The following is a 22238-nucleotide window of genomic DNA, read 5'->3' on the forward strand; positions in this document are numbered from 1 at the left end:
AAAGGATGGGAAATCGATTTCTCCAGACTTGCGGACACCAGGTGCAGAGGAAGGCTTTAGTGAGGGGTGAAAAGAGTTAGAGGTTTATTCTCGTACAAGTTCCGGAATCCACTGGCTGGGTTTAAATTGCTGTGTCCAGGAGATTAGAAAATTATTCTCTGCAGCAATTAAATCATCCCATAGAAAGGATCTACATAGCCTAACAGTTGGGAGTTCCCATGAAAAAACCTGGCTAGGCACTTAATTGTGGCCTCTAGTGAAGCCACTGTGGCAGGCCACACACATAGAGCTTCCAGACAGCCTTTGGGACCTCATTCTTAAATCTGAAGGAACCACCCAGCATCCTCAGGCATTCGAGGAAAGCCTTCAACATGAAAGAGAAATTCAAAAACAGAGAAAAGGTACTCATGGAAATATAAAGATGAGAAGACTCTGCATCCAAAATTCAGAGAACAAGAAAGAGGAAAATTCAAAGAACAAGAAAGAATTCTTGGAAATTAAAGTTTTGATAACAGAAATGAAAAACTCAATAGAGAAGTTAAAAAATATGACATGGGTAATAGCAGAGAAAGGGTAGGTAAAGTAGGGGAACAAGATAATGGGAGTTGCAGAAAAGTAGACCAGAGAAAATGAAGGGGTGGAACCTAAGAAATAATACAAGAAAGTTTCCCGGACTGAAAGATCTGAGTTTCCAGGTTCAAAGGGCAGGCAGAGAGCTCAGCATAATGAAATTTAAAGACCCCATTTAAAGCACATCCTCAAGGCTTTCAGAGAAAGATAAGAAGTTATGAATAAAAAATAATGGATTTGCACTATTGCTGTATTTCTCAAAAGCAAAATGACGAGCTAAAAAACAATGGAGCCTTCAAAATTCTAAATGAAAATTATCTGATACCTGTAATCGTATACCCAGCCAAACTGTCCACAAATGTGAGTGCAGAATTAAGGTACTTCCAGAAATGCAGTCTCAAAAATTTCCCTCTCAGGAAGCTGCTGAAGCCTGTGTTCCACCAAATGAAGTAAGCCAAGAGAGATGAAGACATGGAATCCAGGAAATAGGGGTTTCAACACATGAGGGACGTGAAGGAAATCCCCAGCGTGATGGAGAAGGGAGTGCCAGACACCAGCCCTGGGACGGGACGCAGGGCCCTGGGAGGGAGGCCCAGGAAGAAAGTGACACGAGAGGTGGTTGACAGACCGTGTGTGGAAGATTGGGAGAGTGTCACAGAGCTCTTGGGTTGTGTGGAAAGCCCTGGATGTGTGTTAAAAAAACACACAAGTAAATGAGTATTTGCAGCAGGAAAACCAAATTAGTTGTACTGAGAAGGAAACAATAGTGAACAATATTTTCAAAAACTAATAAAACATAGGATACGGATATAATTTGTTAAATCTTTAGCCGTATAACTGTTGGGAGGATAGGAGAGACAGAAGGAAGGACATTAAAATTCACATTATCGTAATAGAAAGTCAGTTGATTATATTTTAAATAGATGGATCGAGAGAGTGGTATTGGCATATTATTTAGAAATATGGGGCAAATTCCAGAACAAGCAGCTTGAAAGTGTTTTAAGTAGTCACCTCTGGGGTGTGTTTCTTTTCTTTTTAAAAATTTCTTTTTATTGAGATGTAATTGACATATAGCATTGTGTAAATTGAAAGTGTACGACATGTTGCAATATGATTACCATGGTAGGGTTAGCTATGGGGTGTGTTTCTGTGTGCGTTATTAGATCAAGTCACAAATAGAACCAATTAGGAAACTAAAATGAGAGAGGTAAGTATATAAATATGGCAGGAGTGCGGAGAATCTTTCGTAGGGGTGAGTTAATAGATAACATTTAAATGTAACATATCAAGAAATGTCAGTTCAAGGCGGAGTTAGGAGATAAACACCAGAAGAATCACAGTTGCAAACTGTTAAAAATGGCCACATCTACTGCTTTATTGCAAGCCCTTTTGGAGTGTGCATGGGGTCGTTATGCCCTGCTTGCCTCCAGGATGGAGGGCAGGCCAATCGAGTGTGCTCCAGGGGAGGAAAGTTTGCTGTCTGTCACTGGTGCTGCAGACGCCCGCCTGTTTCTGGCCGTTGGTGCCTCCTGTTCCTGGGCGGCCCCCCACCCCTACCCTGGGAGGGGCCCAGGAAGCTGCCGCCTGGTTTGTGGGAAGTTCCGTGTGCTTTTCGTGCTCTTGGGTCTGGGTCTGGGTGTGGATTCCAGTAGAGACCGGCCTTCTCCCCTCACCTGGAGATCCTAGACGGGGCAGAGTGGCGTGTTCCGGGGTGCCACGGGCGGGCTGCCCGGTTTACTGACTTTTACTCTTGGCTGGTTAAACATTGGCGGAGCAAGGATGCTGGGTAGCCCGTACTGTTGACATGCTGCCCACAGGCTCCTGGCTCAGGTGCTCAATGGGGGCTGAAGCTAGTGGGGGCTCCTGGCCCTGCGCCCCAGGGCTGCGTTAGCTGGAGGAGGAGCTGCCCTTAGAAGCTTGCACAGAGGCGCAGTGGTGGCCAATCAGGGCTCTGGGCTGGGCCAGCTCTCCCCACACCTGAGCATCCACCTGAGTCAAAGATGATTCATTTCGGTGACAGCCTCAGTGACTGGCTTTAGACAGGCTGTTCGTTTCATTTTTACTGAAACTAACAATTCTTAAGCAATACGTGGCTGGTGCTGTCCACACACTGTGATGCACGGATGAGAAGACTGCTGCTCACGTCCCCTTGCTTTTTTCTCCAAGCTGGGCCTTACAGAGCGTAAACGTTCTTCCCGAGCGGGTCTGGGGAGGCTGTTGAAGCGAGACTGTTTCTGAGTGTCGTGCATTTCTCCATCCAGAACATGAACGGCTTTGAGGAAGGCGTGGAGTTCTTGCCGGTCAACAACACCAGGAAGGTTGAGAAGCGGGGCCCGAGGCGCTGGGTGGTGCTGGTGGCCGTGCTGGGCTGCTTCTTCCTGCTTTCTCTCATCACTGGTTTCCTGGTGTGGCACTTCCAGTGTGAGTAAAGCTGGGTGCTGGGGAGGGCGATGTGGGGTGTCTGTGCCTCTTCTCTCAATGGACAGACCCTGGGCCACCTCTTGTGGACGTGGAGGGGAGAATGGAGGGTGCAGTTGGGGGTGGGCGAGGAGGGGTCTGGGGTGCCGTCTCCCCTGGCTCTTTTAGGCCGTAAGTGGAGAGTGGTGAGGAGTTGGCCAGAGCTGGCTGGTAGGGCCCATGCATCCTCTGGCCCTCTCCTGGCATTCCCTCCCCTAGGGTTGCTGAGGGCAGGCTGTGGACAGCGGGGAATGGTCAGGAGCGGGGGCGCTGTCACTTCCTCTGACCACTTTCTTTCCCTGGTCTCGCACAGACCGGAATGTGCGGGTCCAGAAGATCTTCAATGGATACCTGAGGATTAGCAATGAGAACTTTCTGGATGCCTATGAGAACTCGAACTCCACTGAGTTTGTAAACCTGGCCAATAAGGTGAAGGAAGCGGTGAGTCCATTTGCTGTCCCCACTGTCTGCTCTGGCGCCCTCACCCTCACCCGGGCAGAAAGGATGCTCCTCTCTTCGCTCCCAGATCCCTGGGCTGGCGTGTGACATGGGCTTCCAGGCCCCTGGGAAGGGGCCCAGGGCCCAGGTCCCAGGCGGGAGGGAGCGGTGTGGGCTGGGGCAGTGGTGGTAGCCACTCTCTGCCTGCCCTGAGCCTCCTCTCCTTCCCTCAGCTGAAGCTGTTGTACAGTAGGGTCCCAGCCCTGGGCCCCTACCACAAGGAGTCAGCCGTCACTGCCTTCAGGTAGGTGGTGGGGGGAGGCTGGGCGGGAGGGTGCTGGGAATGGGGGTGGTGTGCTGTCCCTTGTGAGCCAGTGTGCCTCGGAGCCTGCAGGGCGATAAAGCCGCGAGGTCCTGGCTTGGAGAGACAGGTGCCCGTCCTTGTTCTGTCCTTCATGGGCGTTACTTAGCAGGCTCAACTCTCCCATCTCCAAGACGGGTACCCAGGTCACCATGGTGGTGTTGCCAGGATGCAGTGTGCGGACACGGTGCAGTGCTGTGAACAGAGGTGTGGTGCCTGCACGTAGCCGCTCAGTAGTGGTTGTGATTGTGATTTTTCATGTTGGGTTTGGCAGCGTCGACGTGCTCAGGCGTCAGTCAGTCTTCACATTTTCCTTGCGTGGGCAGCCTTCAAAATACATTTTTTAATAGGCTTTATTTCAAAAGTGTTTTTGATTTTGCTAGTTTAATTTAATCTTTATGAGTGCTGTGTGGCAGGTGGCGTCCTCATCTCCTTTCAGAGATCAGGAAACAGGCTCAAAGTTGTTGCTCAGTGCGCCCAAGCCAGCGGGGAGGCAAACTTCAGTCCAGGTTTCTGCCTCTCTCCTGAGCCTGAGCTGGTCCTGGAATGTGTTTGGTTGGGTGAGAGACTGAGAGCAGAGGGTCAAGGGGCGAGGTCTTTTGCTTAGGGGATCAAAAGGTGGATGAGCATAAAGGAGAGCCTGGGGGTGGCCCCGGCCTGGGGGAAGGTCCCTTGGTGATCTCCTCTTAGGGGCCTGAGCCGCCCCATCTGCACCAGCATCTGGGAGAGCCGGGGGCAGGCGGGGGGTCTGTGCCCACCGCATCTCAGGCTCGCTGCTCTCTCCTCAGCGAGGGCAGTGTCATTGCCTACTACCGGTCGGAGTTCAGCATCCCGACGCACCTGGTGGAGGAGGCCGAGCGTGCCATGGCCCAGGAACGCACAGTCACTCTGCCGCCCCGTGCCCGTGCCATGCAGTCCTTCGTGCTGACCTCGGTGGTGGCTTTCCGTGAGTGCGGGGGCGCCAGGGTTGGGCATTTGTTGGGCCAGCCTTCGGTGGAACAGGGCTGGGCCGTGGACCGCTGCATGGGGGACCAGCAGTCACAGAGCCAGTGCACGGAAGAGAGGAGTGCCTGCTGGTCGGGCCCCTCCCTTTCGGGGAATAAGGAAGCAGGAATAAGGAAATAGACCACATCAGTAAATACTTTATTCTCCCTCTTGTTCTTCAGCCACTGACCCCAGAACAGCACAGACCACACAGGACAGTAAGTATCATGCTCTCCTCCCAGAGGAAAAGAGGAGGGATGTGGCCAGGTGCACCTTCAGTCAAGGGGTCCCCAAAAGTCATGTGGTGGTGATGGTCAGCACACCCCTCTGCCTCTTCCAGGCCATGAGAAGCCCCTTCTAGGTCTCTCCTGGGTCCAGGGCAGCCTGGGATGTCTAAGAGGGACCAGGCCTGGAAGCTCCCCCAGTAGGGCTCCGGGTTACTCACCCGGCCGGCTCTTCCCATCTCTGCCCCATGTCCTCTTGTCTCCCGAACAGACAGCTGCAGCTTTGCCCTGCACGCCCGAGGCAGGGAACTGACTCGCTTCACCACACCTGGCTTCCCTGACAGCCCCTACCCTGCTCACGCCCGCTGCCAGTGGACCCTGCGAGGGGATGCCGACTCTGTGCTGAGCCTCACCTTCCGCAGTTTTGATGTTGCAAACTGTGATGACCGTGGCAATGACCTGGTCATGGTGTATGATACCCTGAGCCCTGTGGAACCCCGCGCTCTGGTGCAGTGAGTGTCCCGGGGAGCAGAGGTGGGCTGTGGGAGCTGGGCCCCTGCCAGTGGTGGCCCGGGCCTCCGGAATGAATTGCAGTGGAGGTTGGAGAGACCGCAGAGGCCACAGGCCACTGCAGACATGTTTGGCGTGGTCCTCTGCATGAGCTCCAGCAGAGCATCTCAGAGGTGCTTTCATCAGCTTGGCGGCGTGCAGAGGCTCACTGGTCCCTGGATGCCACTGAGCAGATGCGCTTCCTGTACCTGCCAGAGTGAAGGCTGTTTAAAATGAGGGTTTATTATGACTCAGGTATGGCGAGGCCAGCAGGTCAGGAGGCGACTGCCATTGAAAGGATGGTTTGCTCTCACAGTTCCCGGGGGGAGGGGCCAGCCGCACAGGACTGCACAGGTTCAGTGAGGAGGCAGAGGGCGCTGGGGGAACACGAAGGCTGGAGCCTGGTTGTGGTTTCTGCAGGCGAGGCGAGGCAAGCAGATTTAGGATTGGCTGATTGGAATAATTCCGGTGGGCTCTGGGGCTGTCTGTCTGTAGTTGTCTGGTCCCTGGCCCTGTGGTGGTTAGGGCTGGTGGCTAGTGGCCTGGAGTGGACAGTGCATAGGGTGTGGGCTCTGCATTGGTTGGTTTGCATATGAAAGGCTTACCCGCAGGTAAGTCTTTACCTACTCGAGGAATTCAGGAATTCGCTAACCCTGGGCGGGGCAGCCTCCCCAGAGCCAGCAAGGCCCCAGATGTCAAAGCGTCAGGATTATGGGAAGTACAAAGGCCTAATACCCCTGCTGAGGAGGTCAGGGTGCCAGGTGAGCACCTGCCTGGCCAGCTGCCTGTCCCGTGGGTGGCGCTGCTGGTGGGGGTAAACGGCCTTGTCCCGGCTCTCCTGACTCCGTGGGCCGGAGCTTCTATTGCTGTCTGTGGAAATGGGCTGGGCTGACGTTTCCTGATTAGTAATGGCCTGAAATTCCGGGCCGAACAGGACAGAGCCCTCTGCTGCCACAGCTCCGCAGCCAGGACTCCGTCTGCACACTACTTTTGTGCAGGATTTCTTTCCTTCCCTCTAACTTATTAAATGTACAACAAATAAAGACATGGTCCTGAAAGGAACAGTGGAAAATAGACATGCACGAAGAAGGCAGACATCGTTTATGATCTTACTGTCTAGAAACAGTCACCGTTAAATTTATGATGTATGTTCTTCCAGACTTTGTTGCTATGCATGTGTATATTGTGTAAATATTTAAAAACAGGATTTATATGGCACATTTGGTTTTGTTACCTGCTTTCTAAAAACAGAGTATATTGTGATGATCTTTCCAAATCAGTAAACCTGTCTCTAACCATAGTTTTTAAAAAAACGTTATTTTATTGAGGTCATATTGGCTTATAACTGTAATTTCAGGTGCACTTGATTACATTTCAGCTTCTGTGCAGACTACATCATGCTCACTACTGACACATGTGCCACACGTGTGCCCCTTCACCCCTTTCGCCCCCCCCGACCCCCTGCCCCTCTGGTAACCACTGAGCCATGTGTTTATACTTTCCATGTGAGTGAGATCATATGCTGTTTGTCTCTGTCTGGCTTATTTCACTTAGCATGATACCTTCAAGGTCCATCCATGTTGCAAATGGCGCTATTTTTTCTTTTTATGGCTGAGTAGTACTCCACTGTGTATATATGCCACATCTTCTCTATCCAGCCATCAGTCCGTGGGCATGTGGGTTGCTTCCACGTCTTGGCCATTGTGAATAATGCTGCAGTGAACATAGGGGTGTATCTTCTTTTTGTTTGTGAGAGGAAGATTAGCCCTGAACTAACATCTGTGTCAGTCTTCCTCTGTTTTGTACGTGGGTCTCCAGCTCAGCATGGCTGACGAGTGGTGTAGGTCAGCACCTGGGATCTGAACTCATGAACCCCAGGCTGCTGAAGCGGAGTGCACCGAACTCAATCACTACGCCACAGGGCCGGCCCTTGCAGACATCTTTTTGAATTACTGATTCCTTGTTTGGATAAATACCCAGTAGTGGGACAGCTGGGTCGAATGGTATCTCTAGTTTTAGTTTTTGAGAACTCTCCATCCTGTCTTCTGCAGTGGCTGCCCCCGTTTGCACTTGCACCAGCAGCCATTGTGTTTATGGGCCTCCCTGGTGTTGTCTAGAGCCCGCGTGACACAGGCGGCAGCTGTGCGGGCTCTGGAGTCTGAGTGCCCGAGTGTGAATTTCAGCCCTGCCGCTTATTAACTGTGGGATCTTGGGCAGGTTCTTTCTCCTCTCTGCCTCAGTTTCCTTATCTGTAAATGGGGATAAGAGTCTCGACTTCCTGGAGTTGTTATGAAGGATGCCCGAGTCGATAGATAGAGAAGCAGTGAGCGCATCCCCAGTAAGTGTCACTGTGGATGCCATTGCGCCTACCCTCGTATAGTCCACAGTTTACCTAACGAAGCCTCTGTTGCCAGCCATTGATTGCTTCTCTGATTTGCTGTTTTAAACAAAAACAGTCTTATAACTCAATCCTTACTCAGGCCTCTGATTGTTTGTGTGAGGAGGGGCTTTTTGACCCAGCCTTGGTCTGTTGAAGCTAGGACCGGGGTTGGGGGTGAGGGCTCGGGCCCTCTGCTGGGTTCTGTCTGCCCTTGCTAACGCCCACCCCTCTGCCCCCACAGGCTGTGTGGCACCTACCCTCCCTCCTACAACCTGACCTTCCTCTCCTCCCAGAACGTCCTGCTTGTCACACTGATAACCAGCACCGATCGGCGACATCCTGGCTTTGAGGCCACGTTCTTCCAGCTGCCTAGGATGAGCAGTAAGGAAGGGCAGGGGTGGGATGGATGGAGAAGGGGACAGGCCTTAGGGACTGGACTGGGCCCTGGAGGCCACAGGCCAAACCCTGTGGCTGGTGAACCGGCCCAGGTCAGTGACAGTTTGGAAGCTTAAGCCAAAGGGCCTTTTGCCCATCACCTGGGTCAGGAGCCCACCCTGGGGCGGCCGGCCTCCAGCAGCTGAGGGCAGCATGGGCTTTGTGTTGGGCCTGCTGTCCTCAGGCTCCCTGCCTACTCCTGGCTGAGCAGGTCCTCCCCTCTTTCTCCTGCCTTCCCCCTCAGGCTGTGGAGGCTCCTTACGGGAGGCCCAAGGCATATTTAGCAGCCCCTACTATCCTGGCCACTACCCACCCAACGTCAGTTGCACCTGGGACATCCAGGTAGGCGCTGTGGATGTGGGCATGTGGGAAAGAAACAAGGAGGGAGGGAAAGAGAGGGAGGGAAAGAGAGGGAGGGAGAGGAGTGGGGGAGAAGGACAGAGGGAGCGGGAGGGAGAGAGGGAGAGACGGAGAGAAGGAGGTGGGGAGAGAGAAGGAGGGAGGGAGAGGGGAAGGGAGGGAGAGGGAGGGAGGGAGGGAGAGGAGAACAGGGGAGGGAGAGGGACCCTCCAGGAGGGCAGGCAAGGAAGGACAGAAGAGAGGGAGATGAGCTCCTGTAGCAACCCCCAAGAGGACCACATATCTGAACCCCGCAGGGCGGGGCGGGTTCGGGGGGCTGGGGTTGGGGGGGTGAGTGACCTGCACGTCAAGCAGCCCCAGACTCAAAGCCTTGCTCCTGATCCGTGGCTGACGGACCGTGGCCATTAGCCCACGGTGCCTCGGCTGGGCCCTCGGTCGGTGAGAGTGCCGTGTCTGCCTCTGGGGGGCGCCGTCCTCGGAGGGGGGAGAGCGTGTGAGGTGCAGAGGAGGCACCTGCCAAATGGCAGCGGCCGGAGTCTTGCTGGTCCCCCTCACCCCAGCCCAGGCAGAGAACCTTCTCTCTTCTGTTTTGTGGGTAGTGTCGGGAGAACTCCTGCCTTCTGTAGTGACAGAACAGTGTCTCTCGCCTGAGTCCAGAAGTCCTTCAGGCATCGAACCCCAATCACTCCTCTTGTGTGTTCCATATTGCCCACACGGGTCGGGGAAGAAAACACTCAGCAGCCATGATCCATGGCCTTGCTCCCCCGTCCCCAGGGCCGCCCCATGACACCCGTGAGTTTGGGAAAGAGGGAAAGAAGCGGCCGAGACCCAGCAGCATCTCTCTCTTCAGGTGCCCAACAACCAGAATGTGAAGGTGCTCTTCAAATCCTTCTACTTGGTGGAGCCCAACCTGCCCCCCGGCTCCTGCCCCAAGGACTATGTGGAGGTCAACGGGGAGAGGTGCGCAGGGGGGGAGCTGGGCGGCCGCGGGGCTGGTGGGAGGGCCCGAGCCCCCCGGGTGGAGTCTCTCCCTGCCATTGCTGCCCCTCCAGGTACTGCGGAGAGAGGCCCCAGTTTGTCGTTTCCAGCAAGAGCAGCAGGATCACCGTTCGCTTCCATTCGGATCAGTCCTACACCGACACGGGCTTCTTGGCTGAGTACCTCTCCTATGACTCCAGTGACCGTGAGTGACTGGCTTTACAAGGGGGCGCCTGCCGAGAGGGGTTGGCCCGGGACAGACTTTCTATTCTGTGTCTTATTAGCGTGTGCTTTCCTGATTTTGAGAGTGCAAGGCGGTATCACTCTAGTAGCTTTTTGTTGAAAGAAAGGCTACCGTATAAATGCACTTACTAAAAAAGGCCACAGTGAGCACTGGGCCACACCGTGCCCTTCAGTCCCTGTGTGAGGCCCCTTCAGCCAAAAGACAGAGCACCCCCTGAGCTCCTTTGGGCTGTCTGTTCCTTTGGTTCGGCATCACTGTGACTTTGAGAATCTGGGCTTAGCTTTGTGGCCTTTTAGCACCTTTAGCATAATCTTGAGGCAGATCAGAAAATACTGGGGCATGAATCCTCACACTGACTACTCCTGGCTTTGAAAATTCTGTGCTCCATACCTAAGAGATCTGGCAGTTTCTATTGCCTTTAATTTCCTGGTCTGCTGTGTGGAAAGCATTTCCTCCGCATATACCATGATTTTTTGTTTCAGACAGCCTGCATCATAAAATAACCTTTTGAAGACATTTTAACTATACGCAGGAATCCAAATTTAAGTTAAAATTCAGTTGCGTGGCTTGGCACCCGGCCCGAGCCCGTGAGCCCAAACCCGTGACTGGGCGAGCGAGCCCCGTCCGCGAGCAGTCAGCGACCGCAGAGGAGCCACACGGCCCGGCTTTGTGTCTGCCTTGAGACCTCAGTGTCAGGCACTCTCCACTCTCAGAAAACTGAAGTTGGAGAGTATCTCAGAGTTAGGGAATCCCGGTGATGCCGTTTCACACTGGACGGGACAGGGATGTTGTCCTGCTGAGCCTCGCTTGCTGTGGGCCTGACCTCGGGGATGTGGCCGCCCAAGGACACGGGCTGTAGAAGTGACTGCTCACCTGGCCGGCGTTCTCTGCTTGCCCAGGGCTTCCCGCGTGTGGGTCACTGGCGGTCAGGAGGCCGGCCAGCCCGGCTGCAGGTCGTGGCCAGTGCGTCCCCGCTGGCTGTGGGAGTCCCCCTGAAGGGCTCGGTGGCCGGGAGACCCCGGCCCTGGGGTGCCGCTTTGGCCGCCTCCCTCCTCCTGGCGATGGAGGCTGGGCTGGGAGGCGTTTTCCACTGGTCCTCAGGCTGGCCATGAGGTGGCCCCGAGGGAGGTGAGGCGAGGCGCCCAGGCGGGAGGCGGGGTGGCGGCCGTGACCTTGAGGGCTGCCCTCTCCCCGCAGCGTGCCCGGGGAAGTTCATGTGCAACACGGGGCGCTGCATCCGCAGCGAGCTGCGCTGCGACGGCTGGGCCGACTGCACCGACTACAGCGACGAGCTTGGCTGCAGTGAGTCCATCCCAGGCCGATCCTGAGACCCCTGGACAGCGAGGCCCGAGGCGGGGAGGGGTTCCCGGAGCTGTCCAGCCTGTCCCCTTGGCTCTGGGTGAGGGCGGGCTGTTCCTGCAGCGCTGGCCCCAGACCCTCTCTGGGTGGGAAGGTGGGCCCTGGGCTGCGAGGCTGCCCGCGTCCCTGGGAGGCGGCCGGGGGAGGCTGACTGCGCCCCTCGACCCCCAGAGTGTGACGCCAGCCACCAGTTCACGTGCAAGAACAAGTTCTGCAAGCCCCTCTTCTGGGTCTGCGACAGCGTGAACGACTGCGGGGACAACAGTGACGAGCTGGAGTGCAGTGAGTGGGGCCACCTGGCTGTGGGCCGCCTCCCGGCCGGGTGCAAAACCTCTCCTGAGTGCGCTCTGCTTCCCCAGGCTGTCCGGCTCAGAGCTTCAAATGCGCCAACGGGAAGTGCCTCCCGCAGAGCCAGAAGTGTGACGGGAAGGACGACTGTGGGGACAGGTCCGACGAGGCCACGTGCGACAGCGGTGAGACCTTCCTTCGGGGCCTTCCTCCTGGTGGGAGCTGCACCGAGGAGGCAGCTGTGAGCAGACACGTGCAGCGTGTCCAGAGTTTAATAAACACAAACACCCTGCAAGTTGAGGGCGTCAGTTCTCCACTTCTGGAAGGTGGAGAACCTTTAGCAAGGACGGAGGGATGGTCAGCATGGGGCATGCCTGAGTGAGGGACGCGATGTGGATGGATCATCAGGCTTCTGGTTGGGTGGCACAGAGGAATTGATTCCCTCCCCTGTGTCCTCCTCCTTGAGCAGTGAGCACCGTGACCTGCACTGAACACACCTACCGCTGTGACAATGGGCTCTGTTTGAGCAAGGGCAACCCCAAGTGTGATGGGAAGAAGGACTGCAGCGATGGCTCAGATGAGAACAACTGTGGTGAGTAGGGCCTCCACATACGGTTGTGCAGGTTGTTCACTGTGCAAGGTGCATACAGAGGCAGAGATCAGTCTAGTGCCTCACTCACCTAGCTCTGCTCTGGTGAGAGGATATGTGTGCCTGGAGGAAAGGATAACTTTGTTAATGGCACAGAGGCACTGCACCATGGGCACCTCTGGTCCTGCCGGCAAGGCCCAGGGCAGCCAGCATGTCAGTGCCTCTGTGGCAGGGCTGGTGTCCTGGCTGCAGTGCTGGCCTGGCCCTTGCTCTGTAGACCTAGCCACAGGGGAGAGGCCAGTGCTGGCTTCCCCGTCATGCTGGAGGAGAGCAGCACAGCTTACCAGAACGTTCAGCAGGGTGGCCCCCCCACCCCACCCATGCTGTAGTTCACAGCCTCTTGTGTGTTTCGGAAGCACTGGCCTCAGGTTACACGTGAGCATAGCTGCAGCTGTTCTGTGACTTCACGTCACCCAGGGGCCCCCCCAAGCTGTGTCCATCAGCATTCAATACGGAGTTCGAGGCAAATGACACCCACGTTAAATCTAATACACCAGCAGGGGGCCAAGGCCCCTGAGTGCATTTGTGCAGGAGGGTTGGTGGGAGTGCGAGGGTTTTGAATTTGGGAGCAAGGGGGAGGGCCCAGTGGAAGTCGGTGGGTCACTGTGGCTCAGAGGTCCTGTAGGGGGTCCCTGAGGCCACAACTGCTCCAGTAGTGCTGGTGACCCCTGAAGGCACGTGCCCCTGGGCTCTGGACAGCCCAGTGCGCCCAAGGGGCTGAGGCCCACGGTGACTCACCTCCTGTGGGCTCTCTGTCTGCCAGACTGTGGGCTGCGTCCGTTCACCAGGCAGTCTCGGGTCGTCGGGGGCACGGACGCGGACGAAGGCGAGTGGCCCTGGCAGGTGAGCCTCCATGCACTGGGCCAGGGCCACGTGTGCGGGGCTTCCCTCATCTCTCCCAGCTGGATGGTGTCCGCCGCCCACTGCTACGTCGACGACCGAGGATTCAGGTAGGCCATGGGGGGGGGGGAGCAGGGAGGCCCCCTCCTAGGCCCCCAGTGGGGCCCTTCTCTATGTTTTCTGGGGTTGGAAAGCCCCGGTGTCTGTAAGTCACGCCCAGGTGGGATGGCACTGGGGCAGGACCAGGACTACAGGGAGGGCCGACACCCCAGCATGGGGCTTACTAACAGTGATAATAAAGACGGTCCTTTATAGGTGCTGGCTCTCCGTCAGGCAGTGTGCCAGTGCCTCTCCCAGCAACTGTTAGGCAAGTCTGATTGTGTCCCCATTTTACAGACGCAGAGGTTCAAAGAGGTAAGGACTTTGCTTGAGGTTGCACAGCTGTTAAGTGGCAGAGCCAGACTTGAACCCAGCTGGGTGGATTCCAAAGCTGTGCGGTCGGTCTCTGCCCCGCGGGGCCTCCTTGTGCTCAGTTAAAATGAACCTCACGTCCACATGCCAGCTCTGGCTTGCCAGGTGACCTTGGCTTCTCATTCACGCTGCCCAGGCCTCGGGTTCTTCACAGATCATGGTGACACCGAGTTCTTATCTGTGGAGTTGTGAGAATTAAACACGACAACGCACCTGAGACAGAAGCCCTGTGCCTGGCGCCATCGGTGCTCAGCACATCGTGGCCTCAGGTCCACGGGTAGACTCGAGCCTGGCCCAGGGAAGGTCACCAAGAAACGGTCGTGCTGGCACCCCAGACGGTGTGGCAGAGGATTAGCAGGAACAAGTGGCCCGACCCAGGGCCGGGGCTCTGTGTGTCTCAGGTCCGGCCTGCCCAGGCCCTCTGGCCACTGGCTGTGGGAGGGAGTGTCAGGGGACGCCTTGCTCCTGGAGAAGCGGGCACAGGGGAGTGGGCCTTCCCACTGTGCGGCCTTCCTGCTGGCCGGCGTGTGCCCTTCGGCCACAGGCAGCTCCATGAGAAGGTGACCCGGGCTGCCGTGCGGCGCTTCTGCAGGGAGCAGGGGAGACTCGCCGCGGACTTTCCTGGGCCTGAAGTGGCCTGAGGCACAGGTGCTGGGTGTGGTCAGCAGGGCGCGGAGGCTGGGCGAGGGAGATGACGCAGAGGTCGGGGGAGCCGGCTCAGGGCGACTGTCCCTGGGCTGAGACCGTCCTCCGTCTTCTCATTTTGTCACACTCTGCTCTACCCTGGGCAGAAATAATTTTCTTTCTTTTTGGGGTGATGGGAGCTTACTTAAGAATTCTTAAAAATAAACTTTTTATTTTGGAATGCAGACAAGTTGCAAAGATAGCGCAGAATTTCCACAGCCCCTCACTCGATTCCCTGGGTGTTGACATGGTGCGTGTGTCGACACTGTGCGATCCCTGGTCCGATGCCCTGGGCCCCGCTCCAGGTGCTCCTGGCCTCGCGCCGGAGTTTGCACTGCTGTCCTCTCTGCTCTGGGAGCCCGTCCGCGTCTCCACCCTGCCTTCTGGTGTCCTGTCTCCTCTGGTCTGTGACAGTTTCTCAGTCTTGGTTTTGTCATGGCCATAGCGGTCTCGAGGCCAGGTGTCCTGTAGGACACCCCCTCTGGGTGTGTCTGCCGCGTCTCAGGCTTAGACCGGGGCTGTGAGTGTGGCGAGCACAGCACGTCATGGCAGCAGGCGGGCGGTGCAGCAGGCCTGCTCGTGGGGACGGGCTTCGCCATTTGGTTAAGACAGTGTTTGCCCGCTTCCTCCATTAGCAAGTCTCTCTCCCTTTCTGTATTCTTTGATGTGAGTCCATTTGGAATTCTTTGCTAAGGAAGATTTGTCTCTTCTCTCCCATTTATTTATTTAATCATTTATTTATGTTCGTAGGGACTCGTGTATATTTATATTTTGGGTTGAAGCCCAATGCCATGGTATTTACTTTGTGGCTCAGACTGTTCCAGATTTGACCATTGGGAGCTCTGTGAGGTGGGCCCTGTGTCCCTTTGACATGCCCCCACTCTTCTGTCGTTGGAGCCACTCCTTGCTCTGGGCACTCCAGGTTCTGGAGGCTCATGTGGCCCAGCCCTCAAGTTAGCGTTTCCCCCAGGAACCCTTGTAGCGAGAATTGGTGTTTAGATACTAAGAGCTGGGTGCTCCCATGGTTACCACAGTCCCACCGTTTTGAGGCCGTGTAGGCAGGGCGAGCTGGCGTGTACACCTGTGTGTCCTTCTGGAAGACCCACCCCTGTGCCCTCCTCTACTTCTTCCTCCTCCCGTGTTTCACTGTTTTGTTTCTTATTTCCGTTTCCTTCATCTTCTCTTGATCACCAGTCTTACCTCTGCCAGTTAATACATTCAACGTCTGTTACTATTAGCACCGGGGAGACCAGGACAAATAAGACAGTCCCTGCACTTCACAGACTTCCCAGGGCGGCAGGACAAGATCCATTATGCATGCACACGCACACACACGTGCACACACACGTACATGTACACGCACATCCACTCACACAGTTCCAGCTGCGCCGGCACTGTGTGCGGGTCACCTAGGACAGTGTGTGGAGTTGAGGATCCTGCCCGAGGCCGGGGGTGACTGCCCAGAACGCCTTTATGAGCAGGGGCATCTGATCTGAGTGTTGAAATGTGAGGGTGTTTGTCACTGGACAAGGTGACTCAGACCGTCCAGTCGGAGGGAGTGCTGTGAGCGGAGCCAGGCTGGGTGAGCTATGCTGGTGTGCAGTCACTTTGGATATGTTTCTGAGTCCACAAGTGCTCACAGGGTGTTACCGAGAGGTGCTATACTGTGGTTAAGAGCATAGGCTGCCTGGTTTCAGGTCGTGGTCCACAGCTTATTGGCTGTGTGATCTTGGGCAAGTTACTTAATCTCTCTATGCCTGATCTTAAAATGGGCAGCCCTACCTTGAAGGGCTTTTTTGAGGATAAAGTGACTTACCGTGTCAGCACTTGGAAGAGTGCTTGTGCATTGTCGGCTCTCTCTGTTAGCTGCTCTGACGCCCTCCCCGACGCCGTGGCAGTCACTGGGGGTCTCGGTGGCTGTGCCATCACCTCTGGTCTCTCAGTTACTGGTAGGCATGTGGACCTTACACAACCAGAGACCGAGTCTGTGCATGTAACCAAGGACTGCCCTAGATGAGTCACGTGGGCTCTGGAGAGGAGACCCCTGTGGTCGGCTTAACAGAACATCCTTGTGAAAGAGGGGCTGGAGCTAGAGCTGGGTGAACGGGTCCAGGCCGGGGGTCTGGAAAGCCTGGGGCGTGGAGCTGACACCAGCACAGGAGTGACAAAGGGATGTCTGTGTCAGGGAATTGCATCACGGGGGCCAGAGGGGACGAGGGTGACTCTCTTCCTTCCCCGCCTCCCCCGGCCCCATCCTCTCAGCCTTCCCACAGTGGGGAAGGAGCAGCCCCATTCCTTCGGGCTCGTGGCTCCTGCCTCGGCGCCCGCCCGTGCAGCGCCCTCTGCCTGCTCCCCGCTGCCTCAGCACTCTGCTCCATACTCCACAGTGCCGGAGTGGTCTCTTCAAAGGGCCCATCTGATCCGGTCCCCCCCTTGCTTACGTGCTTGCCAGAGCTCGCAGGATGCAGTAGAAATCCCTGAGCATGACCAACGTGGCCGCAGTGTCTGGCCCTGCCCAGCTCTCCTACCTTAGTTTCCTACTTGCCCTCACACCTTCCCCCTGTTCAATTTGGGGGCTTCCTAAACACTCCCTTTGCTCTCTTTGAATGTGCTGCTTTCTCCCCGCCCATAGGCTTTGACCAAATGCTCTTTGCTCTTCAAGGCCCGGTCCATGACTTGTTTCCTCTCCACACTCACTGTCCCCACCCGTGCTGTTCCGTGGCACTCTGCCTGGTCCTCTGCAGGACGCTTTTCACGTTGTGCTGTCATTGGTAGTTTGCATGGCTCTCTCCCCAAGTATGCTGTGAACTTGAAGATCGAGTCTGTGGCAATTCCTGGAACATCATAGATGCCCAATAATTATTGAATGAATGAATAGATGGATGGATAAATGCATGGTTGGATATGAGGATGATTGGGGAAGAAAGGCAGCATTAATGGCAGATAGAGAATGCCTGGTTGAGGAGGTGAGGCCTGAGCTGGTGGGTCCTGGGAATCATTCTAGGCTGCTGAATAAGACAAAAAGGATCTCACAAAAGCAGTTTTTAGGAAGTTATTATCTAGCAGCAACAGATCAGAGTGAAGAGAGACCGGAGGCAAAAAGACCAGTTTGGAGGCTGGTGCATCAGGCTGGCTGTGACAGGAGCGGAGAGGAAGGGCGGACGCCTGGTGGCCGAGGGCGGGGGAGCAGGGTGTCAAGTAACTCTTCAGGCGCAGCCTAGCCTCCTCCTGTGTGTGACGTGTCGTCATCGCCTTTGAGGGGTGCGTCCCTAGTTATGACAGCATTGCTGTCAGCAGCAGTGCGTCACCCTAATTGACACCAAGACCAAGTTAGGTCATCCTGCAGGTCCTGTTAGCATGCGTCTGGGCATCTTCGAGACGGGAGCAGGAAGACCGGCGTGCAGTTTCCTAGAGCAGGGTGGCCAGCTCCGTCACAGACTGGTCCTTCTTGTCAGCCTCCGCCGTTTGCCTCACGGTCTCCATGACAGAACGGCCAGGGCTCCTCTCCAGGGGTTTCTTTGCTGCCGTGTAACCCACTGCTGATTCTCTCTAGGGCTTGAGCCTTCACAACTCTTTCCATGCCTGCTGTTCAGCCACATGTGCTTGTGACAGTGCAGCGTGGGGATGTCACCAGTCTCTTTCATGTGACCACTTTTTCGGCTTTTTTTCCCACGATGTTCTTGCTGATTTTGCAGAGATTTTCAGATTTTTTTTCTCTTCCTCTTTTATTCTCTTCTTCATCTTCTGGAAGTTCTAGGCCCTCTGTGGTGCCTGACACACCTTCCCCTCATGTTCTTTCACAGTGCTCATCCGCAGGCTCATCCACAGGCTTATCCACAGGCTCGATCGCAGAGGTCACATCTCGGCTGTGCTTCCCAAGACGGCCACATGTATTTTTCTGAACCGTTTCCGAGTTAGGTGCAGCCATCATGACACTTCTCCCCTAAGTACGTCAGCCTCTATCTCCCAGGAACAATGAAGTTCTGCCGTAACCACAATACAGTTACTATGTCCAGAAACGATAGCGTGGATGTGGTCCTCTTAGCTCGCATCCTGTCCATAGTTCAGATGGACGCCAAGTATCCCAATATTGTTCTTTATAACTTTCTTTTTTTTTTTAAGTTTAGGATCCAGTTAAAGGTCATGCTTTGTATTTAGTCATTCATTTTCTTTAGTTTCTTTAAAATCTAGAACAGTCTCCCCAGGCCTTTTATTTTTCATCTTTCATGGCATTACAATTTTGAAAAGTCCAGGCCAGTTATTTTGCAGACTGTCTCTCTGGTTTGGATTTTTCTGATCGTTTATTCATGATTAGAGTTAGGTTGAACATTGTTTGTCAGGAAACACTGCCTGGTGATGTGGTGTCCTTTTCAAGAAGCACATGACATCCTATCAAGGGGGATGATTGGGAGAAAAGTCTGATTACTTGGTTAAAGTGGTGTCTGCGGGTTTCTCCGTCATAAAGGTGCTTTCTTCCCTTGGTTATAAATAAGTAATCGTGGATGCTGCTTTGAATCCGTGTGAATATCTTGTTCCCCGTAATCTTTCCCCATGGTTTTAGCATCCGTCAATGGTTCTTGCACATATTGGTTACTTTGCTATGGTAGGTGCAAAAGGTGATTTCTTGTTATATCATTTCTTCTGTATTTATTAGCTGGTGTTTTTCTGTAAAGAATAGCTTTCCTTCTCCCCTTGTAAATTTTTTTGAAGTTGTATTTTAGGCTCAGGATGGACTCACGGATTCCCCTCCCCTTTTCATATTATCCAGCACATGTGTAGGGTCCCGCGCCACCTAACTACGTTTGGTCAACAACAGACTGCAGCTATGACGGTGGGCCCATGAGATTAGTACCACAGAGCCTCGGTGTGTGGTAGGCTGCACCATCTAGGTTTGTGTGAGTGCACTCTGTGATGCGTGCGTTAACGACGAAATTGCCTAAGGACTCATTTTTCAGAACTTATGCCTGTCGTTGAGTGATGCGTGACTGTAATTTAATCCGATTGTTGATTTTGATGTTCAGATGATTCTGATGTTGGCCATTGGGAAGGCGTGTCCTACTGGCTGCATCACTGCTTGAGCACTCGCTTCTGGTAACACAAAGTGTTAGATGTTTGTTTTATGCTTTACCAGGCCTGGAAGGAGCCATCTCTCCAAGGAGCCTGGGTTCCTTTCGTTGAGAAGGATGTCTAGAAACCAAGTTCCGGTGCTGTGGGAATGTCATTGGTTTTAGGCCACTTGTTTGAAAAGTCACGAGCTTTCACTGCTACCTCTGATTGCGCTCAGCCGCGCACGCTCTTCCTGTCCTCCCTCCACCCCACTTCCTCCCTGCCTCTAAGCCCCACCCAGAGCTTGGCTCCCAACATCACTGTCTCCTCCATATTCCTTGGGTCCTCCAGTGTGCACGAGACAGTTTCAGAAGTGCTACACCCTACTACCACACCCTGTCCTACTGCCCACAGCACACCTAGTAGAGAAATTCCAATCTGTTTTTCGGTTCATTTGGTACTTAGAATACATACCACTGTGTTAAAAAAAAATTTGGATTGGTTTCTGCGTTATTCCTTTTGTGAATGATCAGATTAATAAGATATGTATTTTTGGCAATCAGATAGAAATGTATTAAAGAGGGAAACGAGGAGGTGGGGGGTTGAATGCTGTGGCAAAATGACCCAGGAGTTTCCAGCCGAGGGTGGAGCCGGGCAGGAGCCAGCGCCCGCCCCTCCGCTCGGCAGCCAGCAGGTGGCTCTGCCTCGGTGGGCGCCTGCGCCAGGCTCCCTCAGCTCAGCGCTGCCCTCCTGGCCCCTCCAGGTACTCTGACCACACCATGTGGACCGCTTACCTGGGCCTGCACGACCAGAGCAAGCGCAGCGCCCCCGGGGTGCAGGAGCGCCGGATCAAGCGCATCATCTCCCACCCTGCCTTCAACGACTTCACCTTCGACTATGACATCGCGCTGCTGGAGCTGCAGCAGCCGGCCGAGTACAGCGGCACCGTGCGGCCCATCTGCCTGCCCGGCGTCTCGCATGCCTTCCCCGCCGGCAAGGCCATCTGGGTCACCGGCTGGGGCCACACCCAGGAGGGAGGTGAGCGGGGCTGCGGCGGGAGGGTGCCCCACCTCCCTGTGCTGCGGGATGAGGCGGTCCAGGAGGGAATGGCGGCTTCTAGTGAAACGGAGGGATTTGGAGGCCGGGTTTTGGGTGGAAGGCCTGGCTGTGCCACTTGACACTCTGAGTGACCTGGAGAGTTGCTTCAACTCTCTGAGCGTGTTTCTTCCTCCGAAAAGTGAGGGTAAAAACACCTTCCCAAGCAGGACTTGGTGAATATGAAGACATTGTTCGTGATGAGGAGGGCTGGGGGAGCTGCGCCCGCGTCCGCACCGTCCGGGAGCCTGGCTTCCTCTGTCCTCCTGCCTCCATCTGCAGGCTGTTAGGTGGAAAATGTTACACTGAAAAAATCAGTCATCATATTAACAGGGCACACTGCTGAACATGTGTAGACTATAGAGAGGAAAAAGAAAATGCGACTGCAGCTCTGCCAGCTTAGCGGAACCACGCGCGGCGCCTGCCTTGCGTCCGTTCCCGTGGTCATGTTCGCTCTCCTATCACCTGACGCGTGTGCGGCCTGCCACCTAGTTACGCTGTAGGCGGCCCACATCCCGTCGAGTAGATGTGTCACCTAACCGTTTGCCACCATAAGCATCTGGGTTGTTTCCAGAGTTTGCTAGGGAAGTGCCTCCTTGGGATGGTCTCGCGCGGAGCTTTTCCCCAGCGGCGCTCAGCCCTGCCCTGCCCTGTCCCCAGGCACCACGGCGCTGATCCTGCAGAAGGGCGAGATCCGTGTCATCAACCAGACGACCTGCGAGAAGCTGCTGCCGCAGCAGATCACGCCGCGCATGATGTGCGTGGGCTACCTCAGTGGGGGCGTGGACGCCTGCCAGGTGGGCCCGCTGGGGGGCCGGGGCGGGGCGGGGCCTGGGGCGTGGGAGGGGGCGTGCTCATGCAGACGGCTTGTCTCCGCTCAGGGCGATTCCGGGGGCCCGCTGTCCAGTGTGGAGGAGGACGGGCGGATCTTCCAAGCCGGCGTGGTGAGCTGGGGTGATGGCTGCGCGCAGAGGGACAAGCCAGGCGTGTACACGAGACTCCCTGTATTTCGGGACTGGATTAAAGAGCAGACTGGCGTGTAGATGCAAGGGCCATCCGCCAGCCACCACAACGTGCACACCAGCGGGCTGAGGACAGGCTCACTAACTGCTCCTCTGCCTCGGGCCCCCAGCAACCAGACTGTGAAGTGAATCCCCAGGACTCTGGAGACGGAGGTTGGCCTGGAGAGCCTCTCACCTCCCTCAGGCTCTGAAGCGGGCTTGGGAGATGGGACAGGCAGGACCCTGGCAGCACTGAGGCCCAGAGGGCCGAAGACACGGGCCCTGCCCTCTAGCCCCAAGCCTGGCGGCAGGTCTTCCTGGAGATGGCTTCTTCGGCCTCTCGGATTCAGGAGCAGCTGTGGAGTTGCCTCTGGGACCCCTCCGGTGGGGCTGCGGGGGGCTCCTAGGGTCCCACTTTTCAGGAAATCCAGGCCAGAAGGAGCCTGGAGAACAGCCGGGACTAAGATTTATACTGTTTTACCAGCTCCCAGGGTGGGGTTCAGTGTGTGTCTTTGTGTGCGAGTAAAATTCTTTCTTTTTAGGTAAGTTTCTTTACTTGTTGGAGTGGAGGGGCTTTCCTTCCTCTTTCCTCCTAGCCCCAATTGCAAGAAACCGGGTTTAAATTCCCCTCAGCACAGCCCCTGGAGTCAGGCTAAGAGTAGGGGCATAGTGCCCTGTGGCCTTCTCCAGGCCAGCAAGGGGCTGCGTTCTGGTCTTACCTGTAGCCTTGAGATCAGAGCCTGGTGCCCTGGTAGGAGGGGAACAGGGGGAGTGGACACCGCAGAAGTGGGGAGGAGCTTCCTCCCGGGAAGAAAGAAAGTGGGG

General features: G+C 55.4%; 1 protein-coding gene across 1 annotated transcript in view; it reads left to right on the top strand.

Annotated features, from left to right (window-relative positions):
• The window catches only part of ST14 (ST14 transmembrane serine protease matriptase), a 39471-nt gene extending 17517 nt beyond the window's left edge, over positions 1-21954 (top strand). Inside the window, exons 2-19 of the mRNA XM_023645141.2 lie at positions 2832-2991; positions 3341-3468; positions 3699-3769; positions 4615-4772; positions 4993-5028; positions 5306-5546; positions 8205-8344; positions 8643-8740; positions 9609-9718; positions 9811-9941; positions 11178-11282; positions 11511-11621; positions 11699-11812; positions 12097-12219; positions 13040-13226; positions 20081-20355; positions 21073-21209; positions 21294-21954. Of these exons, the coding sequence (XP_023500909.1) occupies positions 2832-2991; positions 3341-3468; positions 3699-3769; positions 4615-4772; positions 4993-5028; positions 5306-5546; positions 8205-8344; positions 8643-8740; positions 9609-9718; positions 9811-9941; positions 11178-11282; positions 11511-11621; positions 11699-11812; positions 12097-12219; positions 13040-13226; positions 20081-20355; positions 21073-21209; positions 21294-21455 (2487 nt within the window). The 3' untranslated portion in view covers positions 21456-21954. The remainder of the gene's footprint in view (positions 1-2831; positions 2992-3340; positions 3469-3698; positions 3770-4614; positions 4773-4992; positions 5029-5305; positions 5547-8204; positions 8345-8642; positions 8741-9608; positions 9719-9810; positions 9942-11177; positions 11283-11510; positions 11622-11698; positions 11813-12096; positions 12220-13039; positions 13227-20080; positions 20356-21072; positions 21210-21293) is intronic.
• The last annotated feature ends 284 nt before the right edge of the window (positions 21955-22238 follow it).

Source organism: Equus caballus, chromosome 7, assembly GCF_041296265.1.
Source record: "Equus caballus isolate H_3958 breed thoroughbred chromosome 7, TB-T2T, whole genome shotgun sequence".
NCBI classification, from domain to species: domain Eukaryota; kingdom Metazoa; phylum Chordata; class Mammalia; order Perissodactyla; family Equidae; genus Equus; species Equus caballus.